Source organism: Lontra canadensis, unplaced genomic scaffold (assembly GCF_010015895.1).
Source record: "Lontra canadensis isolate GAN:19392208 unplaced genomic scaffold, GSC_riverotter_1.0 scaffold202, whole genome shotgun sequence".
NCBI classification, from domain to species: Eukaryota; Metazoa; Chordata; class Mammalia; order Carnivora; family Mustelidae; genus Lontra; species Lontra canadensis.
Window position 1 is genome coordinate 348,339 of NW_022631196.1, and position 18,073 is coordinate 366,411.

The 18,073-nt window shown below is 36.3% G+C and overlaps 1 protein-coding gene across 1 annotated transcript in view; it reads left to right on the forward strand.

Annotated features, from left to right (window-relative positions):
- Window positions 1-736: 736 nt before the first annotated feature.
- URI1 (URI1 prefoldin like chaperone) overlaps window positions 737-18,073 on the forward strand; it is a 74,081-nt gene continuing 56,744 nt past the window's right edge. The window contains exon 1 of the mRNA XM_032848423.1: window positions 737-1,083. Within this exon, the coding sequence (XP_032704314.1) occupies window positions 967-1,083 (117 nt within the window). The 5' untranslated portion in view covers window positions 737-966. The remainder of the gene's footprint in view (window positions 1,084-18,073) is intronic.

Genomic DNA, 18,073 nt, shown 5'->3' on the forward strand with positions numbered 1-18,073 from the left:
ACAATGCCGAAGGAACAGTATCTATCCATTCCTGTTAGGAATTGGAGCAGAGGTGGTTGTTAGGCCAAGGCCAGTTCCAGCCAGTAAGCATTAATTGGGTGCCTACTGCGTACAGAGGCCCTAGGAGAAAAGGGGCATAGTTCTGAAATAAAAGAAAAAGAATGGGCAGAGTTATCCTTGAAAAATCTCTTAAATAGTCCAAACACAGCACTATATTAATACAATCACAGTAATTAATACACGGCAAAATATAATTGCATATTTTAATTCATTAAACAGCAGGCACAGGGAAGAGTTGACTTTGCTAAAATTAAATGTCCTAACGAAACTGCTTTGGTGCATAAACTGAGCCCCTATCTCCAGACGCAGCGCTAAGCGACTGGAGCATGGAGGATGAAAGGGCACAAGAATAAGACAGTGCTCATCTCCAGGAGTACTCTCTGAGCCTCAATGCCGCTAGAATGAAAGCTTCCAGAGGGCTGCAACCCAGCTCAGCCTAGGTTAAGCCTACTCCAGCCGCTACGCTCCCTCACCACGTGACTCGCCCCGGGGGGCGGGGCCAAGGGAGGAGGCTACGCACGCGCTTCCCGACGTGCCGCGCGGGGCGGGGCGAGAGGCGGAGCTTACGGGGGAGGCGCGGAGGAGGTGCGGCCGACACAGGACGCCTGTCTCGGCCCGGCCACCGGACAGGCGCCTCCGGCTCTCACCGGCCCGCCTGCTGCTTTCAGCCCGCAGCGGCGGCGGCGGCGGCGGCGGGCGGCATGCGCGTGTGAGATGCGGCCGCGGGCAGCCCGGACGCGAGCAGCGGCCGCCGCGGTAGCGGAGAAGGCGGGCGCGGCCTCCTCAGCGCCGGGCGCGCAGTGCATGAGGGCGAGCACGCGGGCTCTGGGCAGCCGCCGGCCACGCCGCCTCCATAAACATTTGTTTAGGACTCGTTCGCCCCGCTGAGGCCGCGGCGCCCCCGCCATGGAGGCCCCGTCCGACCCCGGGCCCCAGGCCTCGGCCTCGGCCTCAGCCTCAGCCTCGGCCGCGGCGCCGCTGCGTGCCCCGGAGGTGGCGCGGCTCCGCGAGGAGCAGGAAAAGGTAACAGGCCGCGCTCCGGGCCCCGCGCTTCCGCCGGTGGTCTCGGGAGGCGCCCGCGCCCCCTTTCCCGGGGCTGGGACCCTCCTCGGGGTCCGATTCCCCTCCCTCTCGCCCGCCCCGGCGGGCCCCTCCTGCAGTCTGTGGGCCGCAGCCCTCTGGTGTGAGGCGCAGCTCGATCCTGACCCCGTGCCGCCGGGGAGCACAGCCTTTGGGCCTGGAGAGAGAAAGTGTTGGGAGAAACTTTTGTCACGTGCTTTTGTTGTCTTTTGTCTGAAGCCCTTTGACCTTCGAGGGGAGGGAAGGGATGGGGGAGAGGGAGGTGACAATCTGTTTAACTGGCCTAAGTGAGGTTTTAGACGTTAGGAATGCAACAGTGCGTGGGAATTTTGGGGGTGGGGGAGGCGGTTAATGGAAGTGCTCACCCTCTCAGCTTTTTAAAAAAACTGTTGCTAAAATGTATACTCTGTTGCTCTTTATCTGATCGCTTTTAGAAGTTTTATTAGGTTTGTAATGATACCCTTCATGTGATATTCCAGCTTTGTTGTTTAGTTTTTGTCAAAATAGGACGCTGTTTTATTACATTTTAACTTCAGTCGTATCATATGTGAGTTTTAATCTGCCAGTGTAGAGAGAAGAAAGTTTTGCATTTCCTAATGGGATTGTATATGAAAAAGTTTCCCCAATTTAAGACACACAGTGTTAATGTTTAATTTGAGATCGCCCTCCCCCCTTTGGATTCGGTAGCATTTCAGGTTCAGGTGATTTGCTGAAAGTTTGAAATTCTTTGACAAGCAGCATTAATTTACTTAAAAAGGTCCTAGGCCATTTTGGGAGTATCTTGGTTAAAAGCGTTAGGAAGTTGTTTAAAAAGTTAACAGTGGGAATCCCTAACTTTTTCTGTTGAACATTCCTGTATAAAAATGACTACTTACATAGGTATGTAAATATACTCAGTTCCGCGAGATGAGGGACTTTTGATACAACCTGAAAAATCCTGGCTTGCTTGGAAGCTACCTGTCAGGATGACTGTGGGAATCTTTCCTACTTTGTTCTAGTTCTAAATTATTTTATGCATTGTATTTCCTTTTCTGACAGCCATTTTTTTCCCCCTAGTGCCTTGTACAACTGCTGGGTTTTAAACTTGGCTGTTTTGTTTTTTTTTTTTAAATCCAACAAGTGTTGTGTATTTAAATTAGAAGACACTACTGGATCTTATTATTATCATTTTGCTTTTTTGGAAGAGAAAAAAGACCGCTCTTCCTGAGAAGAATTTATTCATTTTTTTTGTTCAAAACTATTTACATTTTTTGTTCTTTCAGGAAGTGTGAAATAGAGCCTTAGAAGGTGTTGTTCCCATCGCCTTTAGTGTATTCTGTAGAGAGATTACTCTTGTCTGTTTCATAGTATAATGTGCACAATGCTGACTTGATATGTTTTCTTCTGTTTGTCATGGTAAAAAGAGATATTCTTAGTTTTATTCCGATGTTAGTGTGGCTGAAATACAAAGGATACATTTTGGGGTGCTCTGAACAGCTTTCTGGTATAGTATTCAGTTACATTTGAAGACTGCCTTTTCAGTTACAGTCCTGTGGGAACCGAAATAACTATTTTCAGTAGACATTGACTATGTTACCAAATTACTTTTCTGTGTTGTGTTAATGTTTTGGCACATAAAGTAAGCAAGTGCATGTGTGTCATGGGTATGTAAATCATTCCCAGTTGATGATAAAGCCCTTCCCTAAATAGACTACACTGTATTTTAAAGGATCTGTTTCTGTGAACAGGAGACCCATAATGCCACAAAATATACTGGTTAGATAGCTATACTTTAATTATCGTTTAGTATAGGAAAACTTTACCTAGTAAAAATTAAATTTTTTTGTGAGGGATTTTATTTAGGCTTTAAAACCAACCTGGCCATAGTACAGTAATAATAGAAGTGTTGGGACATTCTTAGAATGAAAAAAGGAAAAATGTCATTGTAGCTTTGTATTTGTGTGGCACTTAGTGTTTTTTTAATATAAATCCAGTTAAATGTGCTTTAGGACTTCAGTTTTTCCAGTGGTTTTTCCAGTGTGAGAGAGAATTAACACCTGAAGATAGTGATATGAATGACTGTGTGTGCGTGTGTGTGTGTGTGTGTGTACGTAGCTAGTAGGCTTTAGATGCAGAGGAGAGAAATTAATTCATTACATACAATGGATACTTTAGATTTAGGGCATTATTTTTCACTGGGAGCCTTGTGTGAGAAAGGCTGCCAGGTACTTTGTGGTTTAAATGTTGGCTCATCACTAGTTTTTGTTTGTTTTTGTTTTGTTTTTTTTTTTTCAAATTCAGCTAAGAAGTATGACAAGTTGGTTCCTCTCTCTGTTTTTCCCTTATGTTTGGAGCACTGAATAATAAGACAAAAAATTACTGACTGAGGAAAAAAGACAAAAGGAGGGGCATAAATGAGCCACAGCCCTGACAAATGACATCTGTACTGAATGGACAGGATCAAATATTTTAACATTGTTTTCATACATAGCATCAAAGCTGAAACATTTTCAAAACTTTTTTTTTTTTTTTTTTTTTTTTTTTAGTTAAAGCGTCTTTTTGTTCCTTTTGATGTAACAAAAAGACATGTACAGAAAGGTTCCCTGCAGCTTTGTTTATAATAATGAAAAATTAAAAATCAACAATGAAAAATTAAAAATCCAACATTAGGATATTGATTAGAACATGACAGTATGAGGAGCTTTTATGCAGGCATTTAAAACTGTAGAGCAGTATGTGTAGGGTGGTTACAGTTACATTTATATGTATGTAACTATTCACAGTTTATATAGGCAAACACCATTACATGTTCTTAAAGCACACAATTTCATTTCTTATTTTAGCTAAAAGTGAGTGAAATTGGGTGGGATTTTAGCTCTTTCAATAAAGGCTGTTGATAAAACTTACTTAAATTAATTGTAATGAAAACTGGACTGTTGTATCTTTAATTGACAAATACATTCTGGGCCTGAAAAATGGCTCTTGGCTAGTTGGAACATCAGTTAGTGTGGTTTATTTTTTTGGTTATTCCAGAATTGATAGGTATAATTTAATCAAATATCCATTCCCCAGTTGATTTCCTTTTTTCTTTATTCCTTGGAGATTTTATTTGCTCTTAATTCTCTGTCAGGAGATTACAGGGACAAGAACTTGGCTCATCTTTTTTTTTTTACCCCCTTTTAACTAAATACGGTTTTACCAATGACAGTAAAATATTTGGTGAAAAAATGTGAGCTACTTTGGAGCCTCTTTAGACTGACCTGTGTGCCATGTAAGTTATGATCTAGGACTGTAGTGGGCTGTTCTAGGGAAGTTTCCTCATGCTTAGATCTTGTTAAATTTAATTCTATCTTAGAGTTGCATTATGTTGAAATTTTGGTTTCTTGGCCAGGGTAATATTTCTATGACATTTGCATTTTATATTTCCAGATATTATTACCTTTATTAGCAGAATTATGGACATTTTATTGAAATTATTGACATTTTATATGAAAAAAGTGGTATATAGTATTGTTTTCATAGGTTTATTTGTAGGATGATAGTAACTTTGGAGAATTCATGAGTATAATATTATTATGATTACTGCTGAGTGGTCTTATACTTGTCCATTGGAATTTGGAGTAATTTTTGCTTTCCTGATATAGAACCTGGATTCACACTAAATATTTCAAATTTTTCATAAAGCAGAACAACTAATTTAACTTAATGGAGGGTTTTCTTATTTCTTCTGATAAACTGAACTGCACATAGTTTAAGAAACTGTCAGCCTTGTCCCCAATACAACAGCTGTTCTCTCTAAACCCAGAATCCAAGCATGTAACTTTTCAACCAGTACTGAGCACTACTGCATGCCAGGCTTGTATCTGCCACACACAGGCACATGTCTACTACATTTCTCTGCTGAGGACACAGTAATGAACAAAACAAAGTCCTTTTATGGAAATTACATTCTGGTGGTAAAGGCATGAAATAGGCACATTTAAAATGTCACATGGTTTGTGATATGTAAAGCTAGGTAGAAAAGAAAGTTTTGGTAAAAGAGTATGTTCGAAAAGAGCTTTCTAGTCAGGGCAGCCAGCTCAGAATGAATCATGGTGAGAGCTGTGGCAGGCCATTGTAAGGATTTTGGTTTTTATTTTTATGAATTGAAAGCCATTGGAATGTGTTTTGAGAATCATACTGATCTTAAATTATAAGCATCCATTTCTCAGGTGTGGAGAAAGGGATAATGAGATCGGCAAGTTGTATCATATATCATGAAAATTCTGTGTGCACTAGGCTGATACTAGAATCTTCCTTGACTCAGTTTTTCAGGTGAACAATTTGGGTGGTTAGTACTTTTTGCCCTGAACTTCTAGTGGGGTTTTTGTCTTCAGTTCTACCTATGATGCTTATTTTCCAAAGTGGTTATACCAGCTTACACTCCTTGTCAGCAGGGGTGAAGGCTCCAGCTGTTGCATGTTCTCAGAGACCTTTGATAGTCTAAATGCTAGACATTTTAATATTGACTAATAGGGTCGGTCACCTTTCCAAATAGTTAGTGGCCTTTTTTGTTTTGTTTTGTTTGTTTCTGGTAAAATAACTTGCTCTTCTCTTGTCCATTTTCACTTGGGATGTTCACCATATTCTAATTAGTGCATAGCAGTTCTTTATGTACTTTTGATATGAGTACTTTTTTAAGGAATGCTTTGTAAGTTTCTACTCTAGTCTGTGGCTTGACTAACAGTCTGTAATGCTGTCTTTAGATGAAGAGAAGAAATTCTGAATTTTAGCCATCCTTTATGATTGGTGTTTGTGTGTGTGTGTGTGTGTGTGTGTGTGTGTGTGTTTGGTCTTGTTTTTAGGAAGTCTTTCTTACCCTAATATTTTAAAGATATGCTCTTATATTCTAGCTTTATTGTTTTGCCTTTCATGTTTAGATCTACAGTCTACCTGAAATTGATTTTGTGTATAATGGGGGATTGAGGTCAGGTTTCATTTTTACCATTCCTAGTTGCCCCATCACTATTTATTGGAAAGATTGTCCTTTTTCCATTGCATCATTGTTTTTGTCATAAAGAAGGTAACTTTATTTGTGGGTCCATTTCTTGACTCTGTTCCAAGGGCCTGCTTGCCTTTTCTTGCAAACCTACACTAATTATTATAGCTTTATAAGTCATCTTGATACCTGGTAGTGTAAGTGTTGTTGTGATTCTTCAGGATTGCCTTATTTTATCCTTCCAGTTGTTATGCTTTTTATTTTTCTTGCCTTTTGCACTGGCTAGAATTTCTAGTGTAAGGTTGAATAAAAATGGTGATGATGGTGGTAGGTGTTAGGGGTAAACTTTGAAAATTTCAGTCAATGTGATGTTTACTGTGGATATTTTTAGTATTTACTTTTTATCAGGTTAAGGAAATTTCCCTATATTCTGAGTTAGCTAAGAGTTTTTCTGAATGGGTTTTGAATTTTAGGAAATGCTTTTTCTTCTTTCTTTCTTTCTTTTGTTTAATAAAGAGAGGGAGGGGGAGAAGGGAGAATTTCAAGCAGACTCCATGCTGAGCACGCAGCTGGCAGGGCTCAGTCCCATGACCCTGAAATCATGACCTAAGTAGAAATCAAGAGTCAGATGCTTAACATACTGAGCCATGCAGCCGTCCCTAGAGAATGCTATTTCTAAATTGAGTTTTATAGGTAACTTATTGAAGACTGTGTTTGATCTTTCTAATGTTGGGTTCTCTCTCTCTCCCCGCTTTTTTCCCCACTTCTAAGAAAGGCAAGGTTATAAGTTTGTTTATAGCCAGAGGTATATTTTTTAAGTAAATGAGTTTTTAGAACTAATTACTTGTGAATTATGTGTTATTTTAGAGAAACTTGTTTTTGTTACTGTTGTTAGCACTTACTGTCATGCCAGTCATGTGCCGTTAGAAAACACAAGTTTGATTTTAGTCTTTTGGAATTTCTTCATAAACATTATGCTCCAGTATTTCAAGAAACAGACAGACAGACCAACCCATTGTCATTATATTAGGCCTCTCCAGAGTCGTGTACAAGGCAAGAGTAGTTCCGGAACACTGGTGGGGAGAGGGAAGACGAGGTGCAGAGTCTGTGCTTCAACCATAAGTGCTTGATTTTGTCTTTTCTCCTCTAATGTTTTTAGTACAGGCTTAAAAATCTTACAGCTTGTATCATTCTTTCCTTCATCTCCAGATTGATGTGAGTCTCAGTCTTTTCAGTTTGCCCTAGGGCAGTGTTCGTTTCGGTGGGGGACAGTTTTTCTTATTTCAGCTGTTAGGTTTATTTTGAAAAATTGTAAAAGGACAGAAAAATTTAAGGAATAGTTGAGAGTATCAATAATATTTTGTACCATTTGATTTTTCATTATATGTCTACTCGTTTTTCTTTTTTCCTTGTTGAACTCTTGGAAAGTAAATTGCAGACATTATCATGTCTCTAATACTTAAGCTCATATTCTTTTAGGACAAGGTCATATTTCTACATAAACATAATATCTTTTTTTCACACCCGAGAAATGAACATTGGCACACAATGTTATTATTTAATATACTCAGATGTCCTCAGTTTTTCTAAAAATGTTTTTTATAGCTCTCTTTCCATCCAAGATCGCATTTGGCTGTCTTTCCCTTAGGCTCCTTCCATCTATAATAACCCCCTTGCCACCTTTCATCTTTATGAATTTGGTATTTTTGAAGAGTTGACGAAAGTTTTGTTATAGAATGGTCCACAATTTGGAAATGTGTATTGAATAAAATCATGAAAAAATAGTTAAACATTTATGACAAGAATACTACATAGATGATGATAACTTCTTACTGCCTCACAGCAGGAGATACATGTTACTTTATCTCATGATTGGTGTTGCTAATTACTTGTTTAGGGGGGCATCTGCCAGATCTTTCCACCATAAAAGTACCCTTTTCCCCTGTGAAGGATTAAGTGCTTTAAATGCTAATAATGCCTGAAGACTCTACATACCCTGTTCCCCAACAACCCTTTGCCATGGGTATTCCTTGCCTGAATTAGTTATTATATTAATGTTTGCAAATTAGTGATTTTCTAACCATCTATGTTGATAGCTGGCAGTTTTCTGTAAAGAGCCTCTTCCCCTCTTTTACTATTACTATAAACTTTTTTTTTTTTTTTAACATTTTAGTGTGTGATAATTTGTCATTATTCCTTGTGATGCTTAAGTTGTTACAGTTTGGCTTTTGGGAGCCCCTTGAAGCTAGCTCTTGCGTCCTTTTGGCATGTTCCATAATTCCTTAATGATTACTCTGGTTTTGGGCGCAAGATATTTGGGCACAAGGTATCCCAGGCTTACCTTGTAGTATTCTTGCTTGAGTCCTGAAATTGACTATTTCTTCAAAGAGCCCTGTTTCTTTTTAATGAGAAATCGTTAGAGATCAAGATTTGGGCTCCAGTATTGCTCACTGCTACTGGGGTGTTAATTTCATCAAGGCCTTTCGGTGGATAGTGGAAATATATTATGTTTCAGTGTATCAGGAAAAATAGTCATCATGTTTTTCAGGTCCTAAGTCCAAGGGATCCTTTTTGCTTTTTATTTTTTGAAGTAATTACACATAATTTACAGAAGTAAGAATAAGGGGTAGTGATAATCTTATTAGCTATTTTAATAAGAATTTAAACATTGCTATCCTCTTTGTATTAAGTAAATATTGGTATATAAAGATCATGTGAGATTTAAGAACACTGCCACATGTCCTTTTAGAAAAATGGGATAATCCAGGTTCTTGCTGCATGCTGTTACTTGATGAAGTTCTTGTTGAATGACTAATTGGATGGGAATACTCTCTTTCCTTTGTGTTCTTAGAAGTGTATCATTGTTCATTCATTGATTTTTTTTTTTTCCTCCTCAATTCAAGTCAGTCATCTTTTATTCAACATCCACTATATTCAAGTATGCATAGTTTTCTTCCCAGTTTGTATGGTTTGTTCTAGGATTTAGGGAGATACAAGGATAAACCATTACATAATCTTTGCTTTCAAAATTCATTTCCAGTGCTACTACCTCTCCTCCCTCTCCCATTCTCTTGAGTCTCTGACCTCAAGAAGCTTATTTAAAAACCTGTAGGAGTGAAAAAAGAAATAGAATTTAGAGATCTTTTATTTTAGCAATCTTATTTATTGTGATAAAATACATACAAAGTAAAATTTGCCATGTTAATAATTTTAAGTGTACATTTCCTTGGCATTAAATACATTCACTGTTTTGCAGCCGTCACCACTGTTTATAAAGCTTTTTCAATACCCCAAACAGGAAGTCTGTAACCATTAAGCAGTATCTCTCATTCTCCTCTCTTGAGCCCCTGGTTACCTCTAACCTACTTTCTGTCTATATGAATTTATCAATTCTTGATATTTCATGTAAGTGGAATCGTATGATCTTTGTCCTTTTGTGACTGGCATGTTTCATGTAGCATAATGTTTTCAGGGTTTGTCCATGTTGTGTATTACAGCCTCATTTCTGTTTATGACAATAATATTCCATTGTAGGTATATACCATGTTTTGTTTATTTGCTCATCTCTTGATGAATACATAGATTGTTTCCGCTTTTTTGCTCTTGTGAGTGATGTTGCTATGAACATTGGTGTACAAGTATCTGAGTCCTTGTTTTCAGTTCTTTATGGTGTGTACCTGGGAGTGGAATTGCTGGGTCATATGGTAATTCTGTGTTTAACCTTTTGAGGAATGGCCAACTATTTTCCACAGCATTTGCACAATTTTACATCAGTAGTGCATGAGGTTTCCTATTTTTTCACATCTTTGCCACACTTACTTTTCATTGTTTTTATTTTTTTAATTAAAAAATTTTTTTTTGTTTATTTGACAGAGATCACGAGTAGGCAGAGAGGCAGGCAGAGTAAGAGGAGGGGAAGCAGGCTCCCTGCTGAGCAGAGAGCCTGATAAGGGGCTCGATCCCAGGACCCTGAGATCATGACCTGAGCCGAAGGCAGAGGCTTAACCCATTGAACCACCCAGGCGCCCCCTTTTCATTGTTTTTGATTATAGCTCTTGTAATAGGTGTGGAGCTATCTCATTGTGGTTTTGATTTGCATTTCTCTAGTAACTAAGGATGTTAAGTATCTTTCCATGTGTTTATTAGCCATTCAGATGTCATTTTGGAGAAATGTTTATTCAAATCCTTCCTCCATTTTCAAGTTGGGTTTTTTGGGTTGTGCTACAGTTCTCTATTCTAGGTATTAAACCCTTATCAGCTGTGTGATTTGCAAATATTTTCTCCTATTCTATAGGTTATCGTCTTACTTTCTTGATAATGTCCTTTGTACACAAGTTTTTAATTTTGATGAAGTCCAGTTTATCTATTTTTTTCATTGGTTGCTCATGCTTTAGTGTCATATCTAAGAACAAAATTGCCAAATCGAGAGTCATGAAGATTTATACCTGCTTTCTTCTAAGAGTTCTGTGGTTTTATCTCTTATATTTACATCATTGAGTAATTTGAGTTACTTTTGTATATTGAGTTAATTTTGAGTTAATTTTGTATATTGCCTATTGTTGAGTTTGAAGAAATTTAGGATTTTGTCATCTGAAGATTCATAATCTGAGATTTGATTTATATTTATATTATCATTTTTTACCTTTGTCTAGTGCAAATATGGTAACTACTAATCACATGTGGTTACTAAGTTTAAAATTCAGAATAATTAAAATTAAATAAAATTAAAAAATTAAATTTCTTAGTTGAATTGACCACAATTCAGATATTTAATAGTCGTACATTGTTGCATTGGAGAGTTCTGATTTTGAAGCTTTTCTTTTCTTTTTTAAAAGATTTTATTTATTGATTTATGAGACAGAGACAGGGAGAGAGGGAACACAAGCAGGGGGAGTGGGAAGGGGAGAAGCAGACTCCCCGTGGAGCAGGGAGCCCGATGTGGGGCTTGATCCCAGGATCCCAGGATCATGACCTGAGGCGAAGGCAGAGGCTTAACCCACTGAGCCACCCAGGTGCTCCTTGAAGCTTTTCATCATGAAAGAAAATTCTGTTGGACAGCACTGGTCAAGAGAGCTGCTGTTTTTAAAATTCATATTCTAATTTGTTTAATAATTGTGAAATGTCTTCTCTAACTTTTTTTCTCCTTGCCATTATGGACAGAAAATGAAAATTTCTGAATTGTCAACTGTTTAAAGCTAAAAACAAAGCTAAAAACAAACAAAGATAGTGTCTCTTGGTCTTCATACTTATTTTGAAAGATGGTATAGTACTTTGGACAGTACAATGAGAAAACAAGAAAGACTTTTCACTATTGATTGCAGTATCCTTCTAAGTGATTCCGTGACCCCCCCCCATTTTACTGTATAATTCTTTTTTTAAAGCATAGTTAGGAAAAATTAGTAATCATGGAGTATAATTACTAGGGTGATGAAATAACAAGACATAGGAAAAATACAGTCACTAGGATCCCATAATGTACCTTAGACTTACAAAAAGGTTCACTGTACCCATATAATATTTGTAAGATGAAATGAGTTTTAGTCTTTTAATAAGTAAATTTTCTTAAAGGAAAACCTTTAAGAAGTCATAAAATGTCAGTCTTTGAAAATAATTAGAACTACTCAGAAAAGAAAGTTGAAAACAAAATTATTTGGTGGATCCTGAAACTTTCCATTCAGATCATTACCACAGGGTGGTTCTTTAACTTTCTGCCATCTGTATTTGAATCTCCCTTCTTCCATAGTAAAAACCTGGGTTCTCAGCAACATCTTCATTTGTTCATTTGTTTTATCCTACAATATACCCAAAATAGTTTTAGAATTACTACATTAATACCATTGCTAACAGCAAACCTGTGAAGTGAAGCTCAGGATCTCCTTGCAGTTCCATTTGTTCTTACAGAATTAACCTCCTTACGGGTGTAGAGTTAAGATACTGATCTCAAAAGTGCTTGAATTATTATTACTTTTTCTGTGCAGTTATCTCTTGGATTTGATGACAGTTTCTATTTGTATTGAATTGTAGTATTTGCTTTTTTTTAATCAGTTTGACTTAGTTTTGTTTCATGAATTCATAAAACATCTACATGTTTTATACAGTTGTATAAAATCACAACTGTCAAAAGATACACTAAGATAATTAATTCCATTTTTCTATCTATCCCAGTTGATGTTTGCGGTAATCTCTAGCGTATTCTCTCTGTGTTAATTTTTTTTTTTAACTTTTTTTAATTAATTAATTAATTAATTAATTTGTCAGAGTGAGCATAGGCAGACAGAGTGGCAGGCAGAGGCAGATGGAGAAGCCGGCTCCCACTGAGCAAGAAGCCCGATGTGGGACTCAATCCCAGGACACTGGGATCATGACCTGAGCCGAAGGCAGCGGCTTAACCAACTGAGCCACCCAGGCGTATCCTCCCTGTGTTTCTTATTTAAAAATATACTCTTATCTTCCCTCCCACCTTCTTACACACAAGGTAGCATGTTATATTTTGCCCCTTGTTTTTCTCATTAAATTTATACCTAGGAATTACTCTAGTTCATAGAGCTCTTCCTCATCATATTTTATGGTTGCATAGTACTCTATTGTGTGTGTTTTTTTTTTTTTCCAACTGGTATCTTTTTGATGGGCATTTGGTGGTTTTCAGTCTCTTGATAATGCAAATAATGTTCCAGCAGGTTACTCTGTTAAATTGTTTCTCATTTATGAGGTGATTTCGTGTGAAGTCCTAGAGGTGTGATCATTGATTTGAAAGGTAAACTGTTTTTGCTTGTGAATTGTACTTATTTTCTTAAAGAATATTAGTCAATTTAATTTAAGATATTAAGTAAAAAGAGGTAAGAGGACTAGAAGAATAAGATGGTCAAAACCTAGAGAACAGGGGTGCCTGGGTGGTTCAGTGGGTTAAAGCCTCTGTCTTCACCTCAGGTCATGAGCTCAGGGTCCTGGGATTGAGCCCCACCTGGGGCTCTCTGCTCAGCGGGGAGCCTGCTTCTCCCCCGCTCTCTCTGTCTGCCTCTCTGCCTACTTGTGATCTCTGTCAAATAAATAAATAAAATCTTAAAAAAAAAAAAAAAAAACCAAAACCTAGAGAACAGTGTGTTTGGTTCCTTGAATTTCTTATTTCCTGTGCTCTCTGCAGCTATTTTCAAGGTATTTCTTACCTGGAGGCAGTAATTCCTTCCTGGTCTTGGTGGTTCCACTCTTACTCTGCTTCTACCTATTTTTGGGAGCTTTTTTTTTTTTTTTTTAAACAACATAAATAGAATGGTGTCACTTTTGTCGTTCTAAGTCCCCATGTAACTTAGTGTAAAATCCAGGGTCAGTAAAATGTGATTTGAGACTCTTGTATTGTCTGACTCATCTTTTTAGCTTCATTTCTGGCTACTCCTCACTTATTTACTGTACCTTAAGGTAATGACATGTTTTTGCGGGGGACAGAATACCCTAAGTACATTTTTAAAAAAAATTTGTATTCTAAAGAAATTCCAATACAATATAGCAAAAAAAAAAAAAAATCCTGTTGAATTTATGGATTTGATCATTGTTCCTAAAACTTTGATTTCTTTGATTTTTAAATTTTTTTTTTTAAATCTTTTAGAGCACATGCATGCACAAGCAGGGCAGGGGGAGGGGCAGAAGGAGAGGGAGAGAGAGAATCTTAAGCAGGCTCAAGTGTGGAGCCTGATGTGGGGCTCTATCCCACGACCCTGAGATCATGACCTGAGCCAAAATCAAGAGTTGGATGCTTAACTGACTGAGCCACCCAGGTGCCCCTGATTTCTTTATGAATCAAGTAATGTTAAAGTAATTGCAAATGAGTGCTTTTTGCGAGGAACAAAAAGACAAGGCTGAGTTTCATTTCAGACACTGTGCTAGATACTGTGATATATAGGGTATTTTTTTCTGCCTTCAAGGGACTTACAAATTTTATAGGGAGATATGTTAACAAAACGTAATACAGTGTGATAATCTTCTCTTTTTAATTTTTTGCTTTTCATGTACTTCTCAAGCTTATTGTAAGCTAGCCTCCTTCTTTTCACTGAAATCACTCTAGTTTGCCAAACTCAGTGGACCTTTTCTTAGTTCTGGCCTTACTTGACCTCTGTGCTTCATTTGAAACTTTCATTGCTCCCTGTAAACTACTGAAACTGTGTGTCCTAGTAACTTTTATGATTCCACTTTTTTGGGGGGGTCTTCTACCTCTTTTTCTATTACTACTTAGTCTCTAGTTTCTTCATCTGATTCTTAAATATTAGCAATCCCTGTACTTTCCATTTTTGGCCATCCTCACTGGTTATTCTTCCTGAACTCTCTCATGTACTCCTGTATGCCCTCTGCTCTTGCCCACACCTGTTGCTTTTTGGGCAGCTTCTGTTGGATGTCCCATAAACAGTTCAGTCTCATTTATTAAAATTGAATGGGTCACCTTTGTCCCTAATCTACGTGTTGTACATCCTCATCCCAATTCTGGGCAGCACTGTTCAAACCAGAATCTTTTTAGCCTACCCTGATCCATCTCTTTAATACTACTAATTTACTAAATCTTGTCAATTCTTTCTGTGTGATACATAACTTCTATATTAAGGGACCACTAGCTTATCTTAATTAAGCTCTTATTTGAAAAATAATGTCACATTTTTCAGTTAAATGTTGCTCTGTTAGATATTTTCAGTCTTTTTTGTTAGCCACCTTATGTTGCCTCATTGTGCTTTTATTTTTGAAGTTCTAATCTGTGAACATGTTATTTCTCTATTGGGTCTTTAAATTTTCTCATCCATCACTTATTCTACCCATCTTACCATGTCTTTCCCACTTGTCTGTCATACTTGTTCTTATTCCTGCAATTTTTTTCTTTTGTGTTAAGATATTTTATACTCTTTTAGACTCTGTTAGCTTTATTGTTATATGGGTCTTATTTTTCTTTCAGTTATTACCTTAAAGATTACAATATGTAACATTTACTTATTACAGACTACTTTAAATTGGTAGAAGATTGTTCATTGACCTTTTGAAATTTTGCCACTTAAGAAATAATTTGAATAATTTTTGATAGTTTAATTTTATTGACCAACCCTGTCTCATTTGTGTTATTATCCTATATTTTACCTCTACGTATGTTTTTAATCCCTGAAACATTAGGATTATTATAGTTTTAAACATTCTGTTCCATATTTATTTAATTCTAAGTTGGTAGGTTCACCCTTTCCCAGCACTTTTAAGATGCCATTCCATTGTCTTTTGACTTTCTTCATTTCTGTTAGTCTTCTGTCAGTTATATTGTTTCCTTTTCTGAAGAATTTGTATATATTTTCCCCTTTATCTGCTTTCGGATTTTCTCTTTGGTTCTGTCCTTCTTTGCTCTGAATGCCAATTTAGATACCTTCAATTGAACTGTATTCCTATTCACTAACCCTCTGTTTTTATGTATCTCTAATCTGGTAAACCCACCTACTAAATGCGTAGTCTCAGTTGTTGTCTTTTTTATTTACAGAATTTGTTTTCGTATTATTTAAGTAGATTCTTGGCCTCTAGAATTGATGTCTCTAACCTTTGCTCTATTTTTGTGAATATGTTTATCATAAATTATCTTTTAACTGCAGTATGTAAATCAAATGAGGATCTGTTTTTGTTTTTTTATTTTTACTCTTGGTTTTTCATCAGCTGCTCCTGTTTGCATGGGCTGTCTTGTAATTTTTGATTGGATACCAGACATTGTAGTGAAACATGGTAGAGACTCTAGATCATGTTACTTTTCAAACATGAGTAAGTTTCCTTTTAGCAGCCAGTTGAAATTTTATTTCTGTTTGAATATTGTACTTATTCTTAGTGTGTAACCCTTACTCCTAAGGCATGGTTCCAATTTCTTATGGAGTATGTCTTTTTCATAAATTATGTGAACCATGTATATGTAATTCTGTTTCTCTTCTGTTTCATTGTATTATTTGCCTCTACTGGCATGAATACCACATTATTTTTGCTAGGTCTTTGTATGTAGTAGTAAATTCCTCTTAACTTTGTTCACCTTCATGATTTCCTTTACTTTTCTTGAGCCTTTGCTTTTTAATGAGTATTTGAGAATCAACTTTTCAGTACTTAAGAAGTAACCTGCTGGGGTTTTGCTTGGAGTGCACTGAGTCTAAAGATTAATTGGGGGACTGTTGACATTTTTGCACTAAATTTTCGAATCTATGAACATGGTATAACTTTCAGTTTATTTAGTTCTTTTCTAACTTCTTTTGGCATTGGCTTTTAGCATATAAATCTTGCATGTGTTTTACATTTATTCCTTGATGTTTGTTACTTTTAATTGCATTTTGTAATTTATTTGCTGTTTGTTTTTGCTGGTATATGGTCGTATACTTGATTTTTATATATTGACTGTTATAAATGTATATTCTGATAGTATGTGTATAGATATGTACAGGCATGTTGTCTGCATAATAGCAGTTTTATTCTCTTTACTTCTTAAGGCTTTTATTTTATTTTTTGCCTTACTGAATGATGTAGGACCTTTAATATAGTGTTGAATAAAAGTAGTGATAGTAGGCTTCCTTATCTAGTTCTGCATATTAGGTGAACAGCTTCAAATAGTTTATCATTATAAATGATGTTTGCTGTAGGCTTTTTGTAGATAGTCTATGAAAATAAGGAATTGTTCTCCTGTTTGTAGTTTGCTCCCTTTATCATGAGTAGATGTTGAATTTTATCACATGCTTTTTTTGTGTTGAGATGTTAATGAGGTGAGTTATTTTGATTTTTAAAAAATATTGAAACACCATTGCATTCCTGAAAACCCCTTTGTTATGATGTGTTTATCTTTTCATATAATGTGAGATTAAATTTCATATTATTTTGCTAAGGTGTTTTGTTTCTGTGTTTTGAGAGGGATATTGGTCTGTAGTGTTTTTTTGTGTGTTTTCTTGTAATGTTCATGTTTGGTTTTGGTTTCATGGTCATGCTGGCCTCATAAAATAACTCATTTTTGTGTATTTTATAAAAGAGCTTGTATACTATTGCTATTGTTTTTAATTGTTTGAAATAATTCATTAGTCAAGTTGTCTGGGCCTACTGTTTTCCTTCTGTTAATATTTTAAAATCGGTCTCAATTTCTTTGTTTATAAGGAGACTGTTCACATTTTCTATTTCTAATTGTGTCAGTTTTGGAAATGTGATTTTCAGGGAATTTTTCTTTCTATCTGTGTTTTCAAATTTTATTGGCCTTGAGTTATTTGTAATACTCCCTTTTTAATATCTACAGATTTGTTAGTAATGTGCTGTTTTTAATTACTTTAATTTGCAATTTGTGTTCATGTTTTTCTCCTTGATTTGTCTTTCTATGGGTTTATCAGTTTTATCAGTCTTTTTAAAGGAACAATTTTTGATTTTTCTTTAGTAAGTTGGCTCCCTACATCATTGATTTCTATTTTTATCTTATTCTTCCTTTTAAAAATTTCCTTTTGGCTATGATTTTTTTCTAGTTTCTTGAGATGAAAGCTCCTAGAGATGAAAAAGTCATCGATTTTTGCTTTTTTTGGTAATACATGCATTGTGAGTTTTAATTTTTTCTGTAATCATTATCTTAGGTATCAATCATTTTTCTACCTGACTTTTAATTTTTCCTTTTTGAATTTGTAGCAAACTATAATATAAAATCATTTAAATCAATTTTAAGCATACATTTCAGTGATATTAAGTATCACCATCATCTATCTCTGGAACTTTATATGCTGTAAAACTGAAACTGTGCATTAAGAAAAAACTCCCATTACGCCTTTCCCCCATATGCTGGCAACTACTGTTTTATATTCTGTCTCTATAAATTTGACACTGTAGGTGTCTCACATAAATGGAATCTTATAGTATTTGTCCTTTTGTGACTCTCTTGTTTTATTCAGCATAAGTAAAGGTTTGTCCATATTGTAGCATGTTTCTGAATTTAATTTTTAAAGTCTGAATGATATTCCATTGTGTGTA